The sequence below is a fragment of the Leptidea sinapis genome, chromosome 28 (genome assembly GCF_905404315.1).
Source record: "Leptidea sinapis chromosome 28, ilLepSina1.1, whole genome shotgun sequence".
In the NCBI taxonomy this organism is placed as follows: Eukaryota; Metazoa; Arthropoda; class Insecta; order Lepidoptera; family Pieridae; genus Leptidea; species Leptidea sinapis.
This window is the reverse complement of record NC_066292.1, coordinates 3,621,462-3,643,439: the sequence shown is the minus strand read 5'-3', so window position 1 is coordinate 3,643,439 and position 21,978 is coordinate 3,621,462. Positions and strand designations below refer to the sequence as shown.

Below are 21,978 nucleotides of genomic sequence, written 5' to 3'. Positions count from 1 at the left end.
AAAATTTAAAGTCCTAAATGGTTATAACTATCTATATAAGGTTTTTATTCTCTTCGGCCAACTTGCCGCTTTAGATTCAACTTGAGTCAAAGTTCGCGGCACATACATATTTAATAAGTTGATTATTATTTATCAATGTAATTAATTAAGAAATTATTTTTGTAATGATATTTATGGTGGCGAAATACAACACAGCTGGTTTATTTTTACTAAACTCTACCACAGTTTAAATAAAACCAAGATGCTACTTGCTACCATTCACGAGCATGACGCATGGACCATATTTTAATAAAGTTTATTATTATTATATTATATTATTTTAGAGAAGAAAACAGCCGCTCCACGACGCCGCTTTAACCAACAAAGATCCAGCTGTTTCTTTTTACTTCATCGCGCATGACTCAAAGCATCTTTTGCCCTAATAATACTAAATAATATTTAAGCTGAATTCACATATTAGAAGTATTTTATTATTGTATATTATTATATTATCTTCTTACTGTCGAAACATATTATTGTCTTGTTGAAACACACACATAATTATAGTTCTTTATAAAAACTTTAGAACAGATATTTCTTGCTGAATGAATATAAAAATAATTTTTCTGTTTAACCATTCAATGATGATAGCTAACATGGAAAATAGTTCCTTCTTGTGTTTTAAAAAATACAAATAAATCTCATCCATTATTTTATACATCTTCGTTCTTGCTTTGATGGAACCTGACGACAGTTGCTTTTGTATAGAGATACGATAACGCTTTTATTAGGCTGTGCGCGGCGGAAAATGAAATGAAAATAAAACGCGACCGAAACTCATAAATATTGAGGGAAAATATGCTTCAACGTGGAGCACAAGAGAAGCTTTTGACGTTCTTATAACTTGGAAAAATTTTAACATATTAATTATTTGCCATTTTCCAAACGGGTTATTATCTCTTATTCTTTTTAGACTTTTCCCACTTTAGGTTGGAGTGACTTCTCTGTCTCGCAGTATCAAGACTTTCTGTTTTTTTTATAGAGGAGAAACGAGAGTATACTTCACCTGATTTTAAGTGATCATCACCGCCTATCCTATTGTGTAACGTAGAGGAATCAGTGTTTTCGGATTTATAAATCGTTGTTGGGACGCTCTTTTTGTAGTGATAACATTGAGCGCTTTGAGCACTTTTTGTACAACCACAAAATAATAATAAGAAGAAGATGCACCTTATATGTCCCTATTTGTACCCCTGACAACGTGAAGATTTCATAATGATTGAATAAAACAAGTAAGGAACAGGCCGCATCGGCCTTACAAAAAAACTTGGCATAAAGTTATACCGGAGAATAAGCCAAGTATATGCAAAATATTGACTATTTATATCGCTGTCAACACTGTCATACATTGATATAATGATTATTCTGAAGTTTTCCGAATGTCAAGTAGCATTGAAAATAAGCGCGGGAAACGTTATACGTCCGAATAAGGCAATCGCAAAATGCTTACATTTGGGATTATTCTCCGCTGCGATAACGCACTACCTAAGAACAATAGCTTTTTTAAAATAAAATATCAATGACATTCTATACATATAGACAATGCACCTCATACAAAATCAAAGCCGAAATATGTCACATGCCACAAATGACACCATAATAAGCTTCGACTGCTATGTTTATACATATCTGCGTTTACTCCAGTTTTTTTTTAAATATGATTGGTCCATAGGCAGCAATGTAAACACTATTTCAGTTTCAGCTGCGTATTTTGAATTTCGAACCCGATTTGGACAGTGACATCAATGGAGTAGCAGTTAGGTATTTTTTTAAACCCAGACGAAAAAGAGGGTTGCCATAAGTTTTACGTTCGTCAGTCTGCCCCTATTTTCCGATCAAGATCTGTTCAGTCGGAGGTTTTTTACATTTTTAATCAAAAATCTCTTTCATATTCTAGAGGGGAATGTTTATTTATTGGCTTGTGTTTATATTTGTTACTTCTTTACGTTCTAAAGGGAGTTGGATTTAATAAGTTAAGGTAACCTTTAATGAGAGAAACTAATAATCAAAAATAATATTTTTATTCACATAAAATAATTAGTTAAACTAGTTATTTAAATGTTAGGTTCCTTGAATTAAATAAAATTTGTCTTTAAGACTTAGATATCTTTTCCAGGGTATCTTTTTGGTATATTAGTGTAAGCGAACATCAACATAATATATTTGCATGACAGGTTTTGTCAAATTTTAAATGTGGTTAAATCCAGAAAACTTGAATACTTTTGTGGTGAAATATAAATATGCTTATATGGTCTGCAAATTTCTTCACAACTCTCTCTTGCAACCAACTGGTGCCATTTGTCAGCTTGCTGTGCCAGCTCTTTCATTATCTCGGTGTACGGGAAAGCTGAAAAATATGAGCTTTTACAATTTATTTACGATGTAAATAAATTAAATTTTTTTCGTTCTTGTAAGCCGTTCACATTACACAAAATACAATATTACTAACCATTGTTCACTAGGCCTTTAAAAAACATTTTAACAAAAAACAACCGACTTCAAAAACACTATTCCAAAACAATAGATATAATATGCACTTAAAAGTATAAATAATAATTGCGTAATTGTATAAAATTAATAATTAATTGCGTATTTTTATTCTATCTAATTAAAAAATCTAATTCTAGGAACGATTATTGTTATTTTAGAATCAGTGTCCTCCTGCCGCGGCCCCGCTCTAGCCTTTTTCCTCCTCACGTCGCGTGTGTGACTCAAGCACATCTCACCAATAACTATGTATGTAGTTACAAATCTACCTTGGCTCACACCAACTCCAAAAATAAGAATAATCGTTACTAGAATAAGATTTTTTAATTAGATAGAATAAAAATACGCAATTATTTTTTATACTTTTTAGTGCATATTAGGTAAATGTATTGTTTTGGAATAGTGTTTTTGAAGTCGGTTGTTGTTTTCTTATTTTTTTTTTATTTTTGGACTTTTTGTGAATTTTAACTATACTACCCAAAAATTTTTCTAAATTTGTGTAGATCTACTAAATTTTGCAATGCAGCAATGAACGTAAGCGCATTGCAATATTATTACAGACTGTTTGAAATTCTGCCACAGATCGCATTACTTACTGTAATTAGTTAAGTATCATCATATTTTACTACGACAATTACTTGACCGTAACTATGTTATGGTAGATGACTTAAATATCCGGCTGGAATAAAAAAGATTCGACCGAGTATCGTTAATTTGCTCCTAAGAATTGAAGAGTTCCATTACTTTGTCATGGATCCCATAAGCACAACCTAACCAAACTATCACCAAACTACCTTTGAAGTATATCGTTTCCAATAAAAAATTGAATTATCCAAATCGGTTGGCACGATATTGAGTTATTCGTTAATTGGTTGCGCACATACTTATAGCAAATTTATGGTTTTCGACCAAGCACCAGCTTTCAACTAAAAAAGAATTATCAAAATCGTTTCACCCAGTCGGAAGTTCTGAGGTAACAAATAAAAAAAAAATACCGACGAATTGAGAATCTCCTCCTTTTTTAAAGTCGGTTAAAAAGAGCGACTTTATTGTTTTCATTTCTGACTGTGTCCTTTCATCTGTCCCATTCTGACAAGCGGATCTTGTCAATAATTGTACCATATTTAATGAAAAAATATTCGTTTTTTTTAAATTACTTAAGCTTTTTGATATCAATCTTATATATATATACAGTAACCTTTCCGATGATAAGTCACAACATCTTTTTTTTTGAGTCGTAAATGTATTATTTTAGCACTTTTTATAGCACTGTTAGGCTTGTTGATTGACACACTGTTGACACACGACTAAGGAGAAGAGTGTGCTTAGATTGTCTTTAAGCACACTTTTGCCGTTCCGTTATCAGACTGCGAATGATATGTCCATATGTATAGAATGTCATTGTAAAATATAATAAAATTACGGCAACTATTCGAAGCTTGTGAGTTGTGTGCGTGGCATCTTGACACTCAATGGCATCTTTTAAATTTTGTAACATACGCTTCGTATTATTTTACATTGAAATTAATAAAATACAAAATACTCACTGATGAATGTGATCCTAGTGTCTTTCTTATTTCTTGTAGTATTATTTTTACAAAGTTTTACTACGTAACCTAGCATTTTAGTTTCAGCAATGGCACGTCAACGTCGCACATTGTTCTATTACGCCTGCGGTATCTAGTTGGAGAGCAGCGGAGACCGATCCTTAACCTAAGGCAAAATGTCTATTTGTAAACATTTTGAATAATCTGTTTTATTCTCAAGTAAAACTTTATACTATATTGTTTATTTGTAAAGCCGATCAGTAATTCTTAATTAATAAGAGCGTAATATTAATTAATTAGAAAGCAAGGCTCGTTACTCGTTGGTGCGTCTTTGAAAACGGCGGCGTCTTCACGATATCCCTGAAGTGTACGTAATTAAGAGATTTGTGTAGTTGGGGGGTGTTGGGATGTGATATTAATGAATATAACTTACTGAACTTGACGTGGATTCATATGAACTTACTAACTTTCGGAGTTGGTATAAGTTCCCAGATTAGTTTTCACATATTTACTAGCTATTACCCGCGACTTAGTCCGCAGTTACCACTTACCAATGTAACATGTGGGTGTGTGTATCAATATAACTTGGTATTACAATGCTGTCACACACATACTTACATACAAAATTTCATAATAATTTGACCTATGGTTCAAAACGCAGATCATTTATATGTCTAGATAGACTGTAACAGCTGTGAAAACATCGTTGACGTTGACAGTTGACAGACATGTAGAGTTAGTAATATTTGTAACATTTATGTAGACTTAGCAATATTTGTAACATTTATTTAGACTTAATAATATTTGTAACATTTATGTAGACTTAGTTATATTTGTAACATTTATGTAGACTTAGTAATATTTGTAACATTTATGTAGACTTAGTAATATTTGTAACATTTATGTAGACTTAGTAATATTTGTAACATTTATGTAGACTTAGTAATATTTGTAACATTTATGTAGACTTAGTAATATTTGTAACATTTATGTAGACTTAATAATATTTGTAACATTTATGTAGACTTAGTAATATTTGTAACATTTATGTAGACTTAGTAATATTTGTAACATTTATGTAGACTTAGTAATATTTGTAACATTTATGTAGACTTAGTAATATTTGCAACATTTATGTAAGTATATAGACTTACGCCCGTTCCCAATATTCTGTCAATATCCGGTTGTGGCCTACTTGAGATAGCCTTAGCTGTCCCAATATCCCCGAAAAGTCTTTCTTATCGCCTTATATTGGGACGCGTGAATTACAATTTCCATACAAACTTCTATCGCTGGTAAGCTATACGTCCTCCCATTGACAGGCAGCGTGTACAGATAAGGTGAGTTACCCTCGAAAAGTTTATTGAAACATAAATGTCAACGATAGCGATAGTTACGATTTTTATCTCAATTAAGCCACAACCGGAGATTATGACTGAATATTGGGAACGGTCGTTAGTAATCTACGATGCTTACAATAAGTATGTATATTGATTATTTGTTTATCTTACTTCCTGAACAGTATCAATGATCTGTTCAGGAAATTACCAAAATTCATCGGATTCACATCGCTTATCTGATAATGTTGAACATTGTGCCATGTTACCTTCCTGTTTTCAGTTCACCATAAAACATTGTTCTATGAGGAAATTGTGATGATTATTGAATCTGTTAAATGATGACCCCACCTAGACATACGACCGTGTGTCAGACAAGTTAACAAACCCGGATAAGAGCGAGTTGGACCCAACAGCATTCCGAACATATTTTGATTGAAAATGCAAATTGCAAATGATTTAATTGCAAATGTATAGTTTATTCTTGTAGTAGAAGACGGTACTAATAGACTACTACTAGACGGTAGAAATCTACTCATTCACAATTAGTAAAATAAAATTTTTATGTAAATAAAAATATTCAAATACGCCGGTTTGTTTCATTGATTTGTCTCGCGATAGCAAATAAAACCTAACATTGATTGGTTGGTTGATGTTGATATTTTCAACAATATTTACATTAATTGCGTTGCTTTTTATGCTTAGATAACTAACGGCCGTTCCCAATATTCAGTCTATCTCTTACTTGAGATAAAAATTTTAATTATCGTTGACTTCTCTGTCACAATAAACTTATCGACGGTAACTCACCTTATCCATTCACGCTGTCTGTCAATGGGACGACGTATTGTCTACCAGCGATATAAAGTTTGTATGGAAATTGCAATTCACGCGGTCCAATATAAGGCGATAAGAATAACTTATCGGGTATATTAGGACAGTTTCAGATTATTGACAGCTAATTACTGACAGTAGAAGGTACTAATTTATCTCTATCTGTAGATAGTATACTGGAAACGGCCGTTATACGTCTACATAGACCTAACTGCTGAAAACAGGCCAGATTTATTACTTTAGTGTGCGTGACAAGCGTGTGTCTTACGCTGTCGATTTGTTTGTCCATTTTTGTTAGTATGCGTGCATTGTTTAAAATAGAGGTTAACAGTCAATCTCAATTTATTTCGATTTTTTCACAGTTATCACAGTGTAGTTAGACGTATAAATGATCTTACTTAAATGAATTTCTAAGGCATCATTCTTAGTACATTACTAACATTATGCACGATCAAGTAAATATTTTGATACGATTTATTGTTCGTTAGCTGGTTCGATCCCACCGGAAACATTTTATTTTCTAATAAGTTATAGTAGACATACGACATATCTGAAATGCTATTTTCGGCTTCGATTTGTCAATTTTTCTAGTCCTTAGAGCTTGATAAACTTATTATAATCATCATTAATTATGTACCTATTGATGATTGATGCTGCATCTAATGACGACTGGAATCTCCCAAAGCTGTAAACGAATTATGATTTCACGTTAAATGCATTGTAGTAAAACTAATGATGAAAAGTAACGACTGAACTAACGAATATATTTAAAACGTGCTAAATGAAAAACTACAATAATATCAAAATGATCTAATATTATTTCTCGTTTTGCGTTCAATAGGAAAAGTAAGGCATCAGTGTATTATGAATAGGTGTTTGATTCACAATGTTTCCACCAATTGTCTGGGTAAAGAACACTCAGTCGGATAATCGGGTACGTTTTAAAGCTGTCACCGGCTTAGCAACCCCCTCCGCCCACGAGGGGGGCACTTCACGTGCGTTTTGACGCGATTATCATACCCCGCCGTATCTGAGCGCAATATTGTTTGTGGCTTACACGATGCGATAATATTGGATGTGGCAATCATTAAACATTATCCAAAAGGAGACTTTCGTATTAGGTATTTTAATATGTTTCCCGGCATAAACAAATAATATAATAATTATAATATATCAATAGTCTAAGAAATTTTATTGACTTATAGAAATTATCCACGATTTATAAGTTTTCTTATGTTTCAATTCCGCTAAGATTTGTAAGTCTACAGGTAAGGATCCACAGAGTTAGTTAGGTTATACGCGGCCTCCACCGAAGAATCGCCCCTGATTCGGGTTCGACCGAACGGTTTAGTCGGTACCGTAAAACTCTGCTGTAACCAGTTCGACATCCTCAGGAGCTGTTGACTCGCCGAAATCTGGAACGAGTGAAATTAAGATCGTTTGTGTGACGAGCACAATTGCGATGCTGCCAAGGATTTTGGGTTCAATCAAGAATTATCCTGAGCGGCACTGCAATGTAATGGAGCTGCAGAGTATCACTTACAATCAGTTCTTGCTTCTCTTTTACATTATTTCTCATTAAAACATCTTTTACTATCTAATAGTACAAGCCAGTACACGTGTCTTAATTCTTCCAAAAAGGCAGTACATATATATTATTTTATTTAAATGTGAGACTCCCTTAGTAAAAGACTATAAGTTGTAATAATGTCACTTATTCGATAAATAATCAACAACTTTTAGCACATCCGTCATTTGTACATCCATTATTCTCTTAACCACGAGAGACGTTTTTGAATCTGCTTCCTTTGTGACGGTTTTAATATGGAAATTAACGTTCGCTGCCGCGCGAAACACCTCCACAATCATATTTAGCGGTAAAAATGCGTGCAAAATTTATTACGGGCGCTATATTATGTCTATATTGTTTGAGACCTTTGATATGTTTACAATACGTCTGTGTTAAACCTTTTTTTCATCAGTTACTTGGATAAATGGACATGTTGTTAAAATGGTTTGCTATAAGAACACTATTTAATCTACAACTATATGTACCTTTATTATTTCAAACATAGTAGGGATTTTATTATAGATAGGTCACCCAAGGCTATGCTTGCATCCATTTCGCTTATCCACCGTAATAAACAGTTGCACTTTGAATTTACGTATTTAGACTCCGAAATGGGGTACATACGTCGGGCTCGGGTGTAAAGTATAGGACGTAGGCCGTGGAGGCCGCAAACACTACTCAACAACAGTCACGGGGCGTCTTAAGGAGACTTGAACCTCGGACCGGCTGTGTGCTTGTGGGAAGAAGAGAAGATCGCTTACATGATGAAACGTGGCTTCTCAATTGTAACTCAAAAACAAAATTACAGCATAGTATATGACTTGTAATAGTCCATCATCTCAAACCATCTCAAAACCTGAGCAATAGAATGCAAGTAGTTCTGCCGGCAAGATCATGGACTCTCTTGTCTGGGAGAGTAAAGTAAAGGTCTGGTAATGAATGAAAATCTTACAACGGAGCCGATAGGAATGAAAACTTACAACTTTTATTATTAAAATTTTAAATATTTGTCATAATATTTATCAATCAAATTAGGTATTAATTTCAGCTTATTTTTAAAACTTATGTTCAATAATATATTAATTAAACAAAAAGACTACACATGCGCATTGAACTTTTCACTAAATCTATTCAATTTCACATATAAGATATACACAGCACTAATGTTGCATAATACGTCAGCTGTATAGCTACAGATATACTGCTTTAAGCATTTCTGTGACACAAACTCAAAAGTTTTCACCCATCCTAAAAGTGTCTAACTATATAATTTTTTAATTATTTTTTTATTTGCATGCGCCAGTCATGAGCATCTTCTCTCAATCTCATAAGATTATCCCCTTCCAAAAGGTGCCCGAGGCGGCTAAACAAATTTTCAACTGCAACTTTCTGTCAAGAAATTCATATCCAGTACTCAGTAGCAGCAGTGCCGGGGTAACCACGTAGCAAGAGTAACGATCGCTACAGAACCCAAATAAAACAGGGCCTCACATGTCCATCTCCACCTCAGCAGTCTTTGAGTGAAATTTATGTACATACTACGTACTAATGTAACGTAAAAAAGCGGTAGAAAATGTTGAAGATAGGGAATTTGATAATAATGACGTGACAATAAATAGTTCTAATTACTTTTTGTTTTCCTTTATAAGCTTATACTTATTTTAGTATTGACACGTTTGTGGACACGTCCACATATGAAACAGTAGGTAATATATTGCTAAAGTTTAATGTTTCGAAATTGCCACCATTTCACTGTTTTCTGCTGCTTCTTCAAGTTTGATTTGCTGCTTTTTAATTTCCCATGGTTGGCAACACTGCACGAATCCTACCACCTATCGCTACCATAGACAATACTTAATTTTCGACTTTAATCTCAGAGTAAACCAAGGGCCAAGACCTTGACAGAATTTGCTCCGGGCCCAGCGCCCAGCACTAAGTAGCAGAGATTCGAATATGATGAAACCATATTGCTGCTGTACAGGAATTTATAGATGGATAGTTTTTATGAAAGGAAATTTAAATAATAATAAGATTATAATATACAAGATATTCCAAATGTTTTATGCTAAAAGGTCGAAAATTAAAATTAGATCAGATTTAGACTTCAGAAATTAAAGCCGATGCGATGAAGCGTTTCTAACATAAATTTATTGTATATTGGTATTGGAAAGAAACAAAAACTTAATATGTGGAGAGCATACCATAAAAAAAATCGGTGAAAATCGCATTCAAATCGGCTTAACCGGTTTTTAGTATAGCGTGCACACATTCATTTACGTAGAAACTACTGCTACGCCCAGACACACATAAAAATTTATATATTAAAATTCCTTGCACAAACGCACAGACAAACACACAGCCTTACGTGGGCGCTACTCACCTAGTTGTGACGGCTACGGCGCGCCGTGGAAGAAGCGTACGCTAGATCGCGGCTACTAGATTACTTACAGGGTGTTCCTAAATGATGTTATTTAAGATTGGTTTATTTATGTGTTTTTTTTTTTAATTTATATTCTATGATAAATCTTAAGTAGCTCTACCTGTGTGTTCATTTAATGTCGCCAGTATAGCGCCACACTGTATAAAAATTTCTTATACTTGTTAAAGGCTACATACACCTTCTCGGAAATACCTTGGTATTGATATGACAACTGGGCCGAAAGTGTGTCATTTATTACGTACCAACAAAAAAATTGTAGGTTACAAACATAGACTTATAATATACTATCGTATAAACGACCCGACAGCCGTCAATTTGTCAATGTGTGCGTTAGCTAATGGCTTAATATAAAAAAAAAATAAGGAGTAATACTAATCTCAAGCGTGGCTCACTGTTTACGACTTGTCAATACAACTCGGTTACAGTAACAATATATTCGCTTTCCGTCTCTATCTTGCTGTATGTCCGTTAGAGATGTTCTTCTTTCTTCTACCTTTTATTCGTCTATATTATACGCTAGTATTATATTTTGTATGTCTGCGTGTACTAATGTGGCCTAGCGGCCAGTTATACATTGGGAGATTACATCCGGCCAGGTACAATTCACATAAAACCTATGTGTCAACCCTTATTCTTCTTTTAAAAATCTTTCAAAATGACTTCTTTCAATTTGAAAAAATATGTTTAGAATTAATTAATTACTAAAATTAAAATAATCTATTTATAATATCCTCATAATATATGTGTAATATATACCTACACAGTAATAGAGCATCAAACTATATACTATCATACGGGGGACAGCGCGTATACATTAGGCAGGTACTCGAGTGTAACACAAAAACTCTATGCTTGTAACATGTAATAATAAGTTTACTGAAAAACAACCAATAGACGAGAAATAAATAAATTTCAATTAATTGTAAAATAAAAGAAATAATTTCAAGGTAGGTACTTACCTGTATAAAAATAATTATATGATATGTAAATAAAAGTTATTTTTAACTAAATAATGCGGTATAATTATATTTTCATTGGTAACACCTTCGTCATTACAATATTGTTGTTTCTACAAACGTAAAATAGCACGAGGAGTACAAAATAAATACACTTTTAAACTGAAACTTTTATTACATCGTCTCCAACTTTTTCGTCTGTGTGTTGCATGTCGCGTGACGGTCAGGCGGAACCTATAGTTCGCAACAGCAGCTGACCGTGTAGTGTATAGACTATTACTCATTTGTGCCAGTGCTCCACGCTATTTTGTTTGTTTTTAATATATAATCTAAATAATTGCTAAGTATTATGTATGTCGTACTCTCCCTGATTAAAAATATTGATTGAAAAGTATTGGGAATCAGTCACCCCATGTAAACTGTATATCTTTATATACATGAAAAAGAATTGGAAGTATTCAAAAGTATTCAAATTTCATCATTTTTAATCCTTTTCAATCAATATTTTTAACCAGGGCTAAGACACAGAGTTCAATAAAAATATTAGTTGGAGACTTAGTCTACTTTTATTATTTCCCATTATCATTCCAATTTTCCAAGCATAAAATTAAGATTGTTAAAGCGATTTTTATACCCTTTATGGAATATTATTCCAAAAATGTTTACTTAAATGTCTATAATGTGAAAAAAAGTTTCACTTTTACCGTGGTTTCATAAAACCACACAATCCTTTTTTTTATAATGCATTAATCGCCAAGCCAAGATTCAAGAAAAAATTACCTAACACCACAAAATTAGAATTCGTTATGTTTAAAAACAGAAAAACATTGTAAACTCTCTCAACGAGGGCGTCATATTTGCCAGCGGTAATTCGTACGTAAGATTTAACCGCTCCGTGCGCTGTTTGAATAGACACACGCCGCAGACCGTGCCACAGATTATTGTACTCGCCACCCCAACTCCCCACGGCCCCCACTCTGTGCTATTGTCACAGATCCACTGTATCGTTTTCACTTGAAACTCGTTCAGTGATATGGTAATGTGACATTTAATTCGCATCAATGTGGGATATTTTGATAATAGCGACGTCACTCATGATTGAAGAACATTCGAATTTATTTTGCTTTCAAAAACTCAACGAAACTAACCCAAGTAGGTATAAAATCAAGTATGTGATATTAATTTGAAGTATTAGTAGATTCTGCAAGATGACTTACCATTATTGAACCTACGCTTAATATTACATAGCGATACGAATCCAATAATGTTAGTAACGGAATCTTCGAAACTGATTTCATCAACTTCAACACGTTCCATTTTGTTTAAAATTTGCACACAAAGCAAGGACCTATAATAAAATAATATTTGAACTCTTGGTCGCCTTGTATCTTGACCGTGATCAGCAGTATATTGAAACGTATCGATACGAATATCATATGAGAAGATCATGCCTTTATAATTATTATAATTAACTGTGATACAAAACCCGCTGACGACTAAGTATACAATCATTATTTAATTATTATATTAATACCTGTTTTTAAATCAGGAAGTATATAAAATTTGAGTGATCTCTCAAATTTTAGACCTATTTCTGTATTGCCTGTTTTCAGTAAAAAAATTTTAAACTGTAACACAATATTGATCACATAACATAGTTACGGCCTACCTGCACCTAGATGGCGCTACGAGTCCTGCTGCCACCTCACCGTGCATACAACTATCAGCATGAGCGACATTTACTCCCGACGCCGCTAGATGACTCTGCCGTCAAGTTAGTCGTCGCTGACGTTTGTTTGTCGAGAATAGGGAGGTCTGGACCGCCTTATATGTCATAGGTTTGAGGATTGACCATGCTCATCGTGTACACTCATGTTCTTTGTAATTTATGTGCTCTGCAGCGAAATAATAAAAAAAGAATCTTATGAAGTGACTTTTTGTGTAAAGAGTTCTATAAGATTTGCCGGTAGTTTGTTTTGACTTTTGTTGATTTATTAATTACCGCGGGGATTGCCACACACTTTAGAAACTCGCTTATTGGCAACTTCTCTCACTTCGCTGAGTAACCGGCTTCCCACCAGCGGGATCCCCGGTGAAAGGCGGTTTGGGGGGAAATTGCGGCAGGCGTAGAACAGTCTGTGAGATTTCCCCAGCTCCATGTTACGCGCATAACTTCTCATCATGGAGCACGACTCCAAAGGCCCTTCTCAGAGTCAAACAAAAACAACACCCGCAACCCGCGCCCTGCTAGCGCATCGGGCTCTGCCAACGACCGCGACCAGCGCTACACCGACCACGACCGAGCCCGACGCTTTACGCGTGACAGAGAACAGTGCGACAACCACAACCGCTGTCCGCGCACCGACCGATGCCCCGCCCTATACTCATGTGCCGTGCGCGATCGTAAGAAGCCGCGCGTCATCCATGTCGCGTGCGGAGCGACCTCGTGCGACTTCCTACTCGCGACCAAACACGGCGGTCGCGACTCATGCAACCACAACTGCTGAGGTCGGCCTGCCCTGGTTCGACAACAGCCCAACCACCTGCCAGCCCCCAGAGGAAGAGTCTCCGAAAACACCAGCGGAGAAAACAACGGTATTGATAGCCTCTTTACTCGCCTCTGGGAAACTAACGGCATCACTCTACGATTACCTTAAGCTGGGCGGGCCTGTACTTGAACACTTCGAACGTCAGCGTTATATTGGTCAGCCACTGACGATACAGGAGTGTGCACAACTAATTCTCACACAAGACTCAAGCCCGCTCACTGCACCTGAACCCCCGACCACGGCGTCTCGTCGACTACGCCCCTCGCCGAGCCCGGAGGTAGTGGAATCAAGTAAGAGGCATTGTGTAATGCCTACTTCGATTGCACTCCTTTCCGAGAGCCAGCAGGGGTACGCCGCAACGCCAAGGGCTCAGAGAGAACCCCGGACATACCGTAACCAACGTAGTATCGAAATAGACGCTACGGCTACACCTACGCCTACTGTCCCGGTGACTTACGCTGCCATCGTCACGGCACCGCCACCACCTACAAGTGTGGCAAGCCAACCCCAACCGTCGACAGCTGGGTCAAAAGCAACCACGACATCGACCACCGCCACGCTCGGGCAAAAAACGCCTCAGCCGGCAAGTAAGAGACTCCCGCCACTAATTTGTGAGAACCTCCCAAACTGGGTGCACCACTTCCGTGCACTCAAAGAAAAGTTGGGAAGGGTCCCAAACGCCCGCCCGTTTGAGGAAGGGTACAGATTCACCCCGGCAGATAAAAATGAATATAGAACCATTCAGAGAATTGGAGAAAACTGATAGGATCTCTTGGTTCAGCTATTCACTGCCGGCGAAGAAAAGTGCGAACTTCGCAATTAGAGGGCTACCCGCGACAACTGAGCCAGAAGAGATTGAAGAGGAGTTGCGCGGGCTCGGCTTCGAGCCAGAATATGTGAGGAAGATACAGGCCAGACAAGGGCGTCCGGGCTGTATCTTCTTCGCAATAATGAAGAGGACGCCAAATCTCACACCCGGCATCTGTGAAATCAAAGAACTACTGTGTATGCCGGGTGTAAAATTCGAAGCCTGGAGATCGAAGAGGGGGCCGGCACAATGCTACAGGTGTCAGCAATTTCGCCACTCCTCGCATGGGTTTCACAGGCTACTTGCCTGCGTGCGATGTGGTGGGGAACACACGGCGAAGGAATGCCCCCGCTTACTTTCTGAACCCGCAACCTGTGCGAATTGCGGAGGCCCTCACCCCGCAAACAACTTCCGATGCCCTGTTTTCAAGGAAGTAGTAAGAAACAAGAAAGCAGGGCCCATCGCCAAGACTGGAAAAAGGCCAAGCAGCCCCAGCCAGCCCAGGAGCTCGCTCGAGCGGTGGAGCAGCCCAAAGAGGCAACAAGCCTTATGGCCCCAGCTAACGAGGCCATACCCAGGCGCCAAGCCCCACCCACGGTCGCTGCGGCCAAAAAGAAGAAGGTCAAAAAGAAGAAGCGCCCTAATGAGAAACCTGTACAGAAAGATGCCAGATCCGGAACAAGGCCTCCAACCACGGCCACAAAGAAGCCAACGAAGGGCAAGAAGGACCTGATGATCAAGGCTTCTATGGAGATATTCCAAACGGTCATCCTTGCCCTTCAAAAGGAAGATGACGATTTGGCTTCAATCATCCTCAGCGGGATGAACAGATTGATGGAGATCGTAACTTCATAAATGGATAACCCGCTGAGAATAATACATTGGAATGTCAGAGGAATTAAAAAGAAGCTGCCGTTACTGAAGAACCTCCTTCGAGACCAGAACGTAGACATTGCCCTCATCAGCGAAACACTGCTGGCGAGGGCTGACACACTTCGGGTCTCAGGCTTCATCACATACCGCAAGGATTAAGTTAGTGAGCGCGGCCCCTACAGGGGACTGGTCGTGCTCGTTAGAAGGGGGTTGCTTCACCAACCGCTCCCGATGGTGAATCTGAATAGTATACAAGCCCTCGGTGTTGAGTTCCAGATCAGCGGTCAGGACTTCGCCATTTATAGGCCGGTAAACGGAAGGCTCGTTCCCAGTGATGTGCGACAGTTGCTAAACTCCCCGAAAGCAACTCTCGCCGCTGGGGACTGGAACTACAAGCACCCAGCCTGGAATGCCAGAACGGCCAACACCGCGAGCAGAACACTTTTTAACGACTCCATCCAACACGCATACGAGGTCCATGGTTAAATTGAACCTTGTCCAATTTAACCCCCAGAAGACTCAAGTTTGCGCGTTTACCACTAAAAAAACCCCGTTTGTCGTATCACCGCTCTTCGATAACACTTCCCTTAAAGCTTCGCCTAGTATCGGAATACTGGGTCTAGAAATCTCGAGCGATTGCAAATTCCGTGGCCATCTGGAGGGCAAAGCCAAATTGGCTTCGAAGAAGCTGGGCGTCATCAATAGAGCACGGCAATACTTCAAGCCGGCCCATATTCTTGCGCTTTACAAAGCGCAGGTCCGGCCACACAATTGGAGTATTGCTGTCATCTCTGGTCTGGCGCACCCCAATATCAGCTCGATCCATTTGACCGCGTGCAACGCAGAGCAGCTCGAATTGTCGGGGACCCAGTGCTCTGTAAACGGCTGGATCACTTCGCGTTGCGTAGAGACCCCGCTTCATTGTGTGTCTTCTACCGCATTTATCACGGGGAGTGTTCCAAAGAGCTGTTCAACCTGATTCCTGCCGCCGAAATCCACCTTCGCACGACACGCCACAAATTAGGATATCATCCCCACCATCTGTATGTGTGGCGGTCCTCCACAGTGCGGTTTTCAAGGAGCTTTCTTCCACGTACTACAATCCTGTGGGATGAGCTTCCTTGTGCGGTGTTTCCGGGACGATACGACATGGGTACCTTCAAAAAAAGCGCGTACACCTTCCTTAAAGGCCGGGAACGCTCTTGTGATTCATCTGGTGTTGCAAGAGAATGTGGGCGGCGGTACCAGGTGACCCGTACGCTCGTTTGTCCTCCTATTCCATAAAAAAAAATATAAAATTGCGCCCTTGGATCATCCATAGAAATGGGTGTCCCACGGGGTTCAATTCTTGGTCCGTTTCTGTTTCTGATCTATATAAATGATTTGCCATAATATGTTGATGGATAATCATGATATTGCATAATTTGCAGACGTAAATCGCTCTTTGATGACGTAAACAATTCCTTGTGGAAAACTGTGTGAATGAGAGATAAATGTAAGGAGATCAACATATTAACAGTAACATGTCATTACATATTTAAAAACATAATATTTATGTATAAAAATATAGACTGTTTTAAAAAACAGTGACATTCACGACTGTAACACTAGAAATAAACATAATCTTGCTCTGATTTACACAAGGCTAACAAAACTTTTCTATCGCCAGAACCCATCTGATGGGCTTTTCGCTTATTTATCCATTATTCCATTTTTAAATAAAGAGGTTTGTTATTTAATATTTTGGAGATTAAAAGTATTATAAAATTCAAACGTATATTCTAGTTTACTAAATTCTCCCCAGCTCTCGTAAGGGATTTATAAAATGTTCCATTGCAATGGTTGGAAAAAAAAACATTCGTAATACGAATACGGTATTCAGTCGAATACAGCCAATAAAACTGCGTTGATCTGAAAAATCGATGCCGACAGACGAATAAGTACAACACTATGGTATAGAGTGTGGATTGAGCATAGAGTATTTAACAAAAGGAGTAATATAAAGATACTAGCACATACATATATACTACGTTTCATTTAAAATAAATATTATTTAATTCACATACCACAATGTTGTTCTTATTTTGTGATTTGATCAAAAATTATTTCTGGCATGTCGTGGCATATTGAATTGTACCAGCTGTTGAGTTGGCATTTTTTCATATATTTATAGAATAAAGGGAATAATAATAAAAAAAACAAGCTGCCAACCTACTTACGCATATATTAACTAAATTATAATAATTAGGTACATAATAAATAAAAAAGCCCACAATTTATGCCTAAAACAAAAAAATACACTATCAACTGAATATTTCAAATGAATTTCATTCTATAAAATCATAGCTGCTTCCGTTGGTTGAATACGTTAAGGCACTGTGTATCGAGACTCAATTTGAATTCGATTTGTGTCTAGTTTTGTATTCGTTGTTGATATGAATAGCAATAAGTTATATGACTTGAAGTAAAAATTTGTCACAGATAATCTTTTCGTCTGTAAACACAGGAATAATTCTTGGATAACAGACATTTTTGATGTAAGATTCGTACTCCGAGTATAGAGTACGAGATGAGCGAAGAGCGAATTGAGGATCTTTAGCTAGATACAGGTTGTAATCGTTAAGTCTGACGAGGCGATGATTCCGTAACTAGTACAAATATCAAAAAACTTTAACATGATATCAAATTATCTAATCGTTAATCAGGAAAATGAAATCAACAACTTTTTAAAAATCAAATGAAAAGTATCCAAAATTTTGATATTAAACACTTAGTATGAGACTAGAAGAAAGATTTTAGTTTCATTACTTTAAAAGGTATTTTAGCTTAGTACTAATTTTAAAGGATACTTTTTATCAACCTAACAAAGTAATAAAACTATCATTTAATTAAATAATCTTTAATTCTTATTAAGTTCAAAATTTGTATTCGAAGCGACGCTCTTGTTGTGCGTACACTTCATACATACAATACACAATATTATTACTTAAATATTTTAGAATCACTACGAAAAATATTCATACTAAAATCCCTAAGTATTATTTTTAAAAATTACTCGCGGACTGTCATACCAAGGTTTAACACTTTGTCATGGATAAGGTCATGTCAACCTAGAATATGGAATAATATTTCAATAATGTACCAGTACCGTTTTGCGATATAACATATACGATATACCTATTAAATTTGAATGTCTGCATAATCAAGTTATATTCCCATTTACAGTGCTCAAAACTTTTAGTATTTATAATTATAATTATGATAACTGCTAAGAAACTTAACCGCATTTAATATAATATGCCCTTGTTGCAGGAAATGAGCTCAGTTCAAGAAGAGAAGCCCAGCAATGGCGTACAAAAAACACAAATCCACGACATTAGGAACACCGAGCTGGTGTCTCGTCTTCTAGCTGCCACTCCTCCATACCTCTACAGCGCTCTGCCCCTTCAACCCCACGCTTTCTTCTTTAGCGAAATGCTCCGGTCATTCGTAAGCGCCCGACATGGCTGTCGTCCATCGCATTACCAAAGAAGATTCAAACGACGAGCACACAAATATTTTGCTGAAAACGAAACCGATTGGCGCAGGGAATGGCCTAAACAAGACGAGGAGAAAAAAGAAGAACCAAGGCCAGAAGTTCCTTTAGAACTGACTGTCGATAAACAGCCTAGGATAGGTGATCCTTTGCCGAGAAGAATGTCACCGAAGCCTGAACAACATAAATCCAGTGAAAGTCCCGGGCCTCCAGAACGTCAATCAACATACGTGGATGTAGGAACAGAAGAACTGCCGAAACCATCGCCTTGCGTTGGAAGAACTCTAGAACCTGCGGTTCCCGCTAACCTAATTCTTCCACCCCCTCCTCCTATGTGGTATCCTCCGATCTACAATCCACAATTCGGTGTTGATCCTCTCAACTTCTTTATAGACCTTCGTGTGTCTGGTCATATATATGATAGAAAGAGACCAGCTGAAGAAATGGAACAGAGTATACCAGAGGTGCGTTCGGAAGAGCCATTAGAAAAACGACTTACTAAAGAATTTGTGCAAAGACCTCGTCATTTATCAGCTTTTTCTGTTCCTGTTCGTGGCAATACAGACGTAGTTGACAAACGAGTTTCTGGAGGAAGCACAAAGAATGCTTCTTATATTATGAAAAATCTTAAGCGTGTTTATGAAGACTTACATACTCGAGACAAGCAGAATGACCATAGTAATGTTGATACGAAAGCAGAATCATCCGATGATGAAAATGACATTATAGATTAATTTATAATATTAGATTTATATATTATTGTTTTCTAGTCGATCCATGCAGCTATTTTGCAATTAAATTTAAGATGTTATATTCGAAGTACGACTCGGCGGTGAAACCAATTCATAATTGAAACAAAAATTTATATTATTATTTATAGAGCGTTGCACTACAATGGTAACAAAGAGTGAATACACAAGTACTGGGTAACCGTAATCATAAAAAAAAAAAACAATTTTTTTTAATTCGGAACGGCCTGTATGTACATAATCTAGTAGCCGCACGCTAGCGTAGGCACTGACACCTTCTTCGTGCCTACTTAAATGTAATGTGGATTAAAATTTTGTTTCCTTAATATTTAATTTATGTGGTTGAAAATTTCAATTATTTACTTTAATTTTAAGATTTATTTATGAAAGTGGTTAATTGGATATATATCTGTATATAATACGCAATCGTATTATATACCTGTGTATATAATACGCAATAAGATAAGCAAGCTATATTTTCGCCTAATGCTAATTATAGCATTATTATTAATATTAATTACAACCTAAATGAAAAATAGATATGCCGCCATTTTTCTGTTAGCTTATAAAAAGCAATTTGTACAATTCCTTTTCTAGTCTTTTGAATGTACTTACTTGTAAGCACTACTTTAGTTTATTTAGGTACCATTGAAATATTAATAACGATGGTCCGTCGATCGAATTCATTATACCAAAAAATACCTTTTAAGTGTATCCAAAGAATAATATGAATTTTATTTATAGGCGGCACGAGAAACTGTAAACTCTAATGTTTATTGTTTAGCTGCATCATCTGACCATATGACCCCACATAACTCATCACAATAGGACACGCAGTAGCTAGCTACGATACGCCCGGATCACATCACACTGCTTCTGTCACGTGCCTTTAATTAAATACGTGACCTAGGAAGACGTACCTCCTTAAACTAGTACCTAATGTAATTTATAAAATATTATAACATTTCCTTCTGGCAATACTATACTATAGCCATCAGCTATAGCTCTTAATAATATTCTAGTCAAAAATGTAAAATTACCTACTCTTTGGAACATTATCTTGAATTTTATGTACATAGATTGTAATTGATATATTACAGTTTATAGGTATTAGATTTAAGCTTCTTCGAAATTCACAATAGTTGAACTCTCTTTTACATGCCTAATACCTACATTTATGTTAAATAATGCAATTATGTAAATATTTTGAAGAGATTGTAATTAAATAAGGAATTAAAATTAATATAATTAAATAAATGATTTTACCTAATATTTCGAGAGTTTGAAAGCTACTTTCAACATACATAATATAAAATGCATCAGGGAAAGTCCGAATAACTCAACTTCAACGGGAAGGTCTCGGGCTTAGTCCCCTTAAAGGCCACGATCAGTTTTGTTTTCGTATGTTAATTTTTGTAATTTTTTGAAGATCTATTATAAATTAATGTTGAATAAGTATAGTTAACATATAACTACCTACCATTAAAGTTATCATTTTAACTTGCTGGCAACATAGCACAAAAGTCATTTTTTTTGCACTCCCTTTGCTTTCCGCTTCTTTCAATGCGTTGTTCTGGTTGTGTTTGGTGTGATACAAACACAACTGAATCATCCTGAATCACGCGGTATTCCGACTTATCCTGATGCACTACCTAGTCTTATTGTTAATGATGATAGTGTTATAAAATGTAAACAAATAAATTAATTGACTAACATTATTAGTGTCACTTTCATATTATTGTAATTACAGCAATGCTATAAGACTTTTTCTAATTAATTACGTACTTTTGTAATTTCTTGTGCACTATTTGTAAATATTTAAAGCGAGATCTACATATTTAAATTGGTTATGAAACATCATTTAATATAAAATATTTATCACCAACACCAAATTGTGTATAATAAAATTAAACCCAGCCAATTTTGTTTTCTATTTACCCTGATGCAGTCCGATAAGACTATGTTGAATACATTTGATTTTAAATATATTTATTTAAAATGGATAAACTTAAAATCTACTTAACCGATTTCAAACATTCCTTCACGCATCCTTCACGTATAAAAGAGTAATTGTGTGGTTTTTTGAAACCACGATGCAACACAGACGAATAAAAAAAGAAGGACTCCGCGCCATGATATTAAGTGAAGCAACATTACGCTAGTGTGTGTGCAGATAGGGGTGATACCAGATAGCACAAATAGTTTCCCGTTATTAGTCATAGTTTTATATAGCCGCATTACTTGTAACTCCGAT

The 21,978-nt window shown here is 36.5% G+C and overlaps 1 protein-coding gene across 1 annotated transcript in view; it reads left to right on the top strand.

The window, feature by feature from the left end:
• Window positions 1-20,735, top strand: part of LOC126973113 (uncharacterized) — a 56,941-nt gene extending 36,206 nt beyond the window's left edge. Inside the window, exon 2 of the mRNA XM_050820256.1 lies at window positions 18,753-20,735. Within this exon, the coding sequence (XP_050676213.1) occupies window positions 18,756-19,709 (954 nt within the window). The 5' untranslated portion in view covers window positions 18,753-18,755 and the 3' untranslated portion in view covers window positions 19,710-20,735. The remainder of the gene's footprint in view (window positions 1-18,752) is intronic.
• The last annotated feature ends 1,243 nt before the right edge of the window (window positions 20,736-21,978 follow it).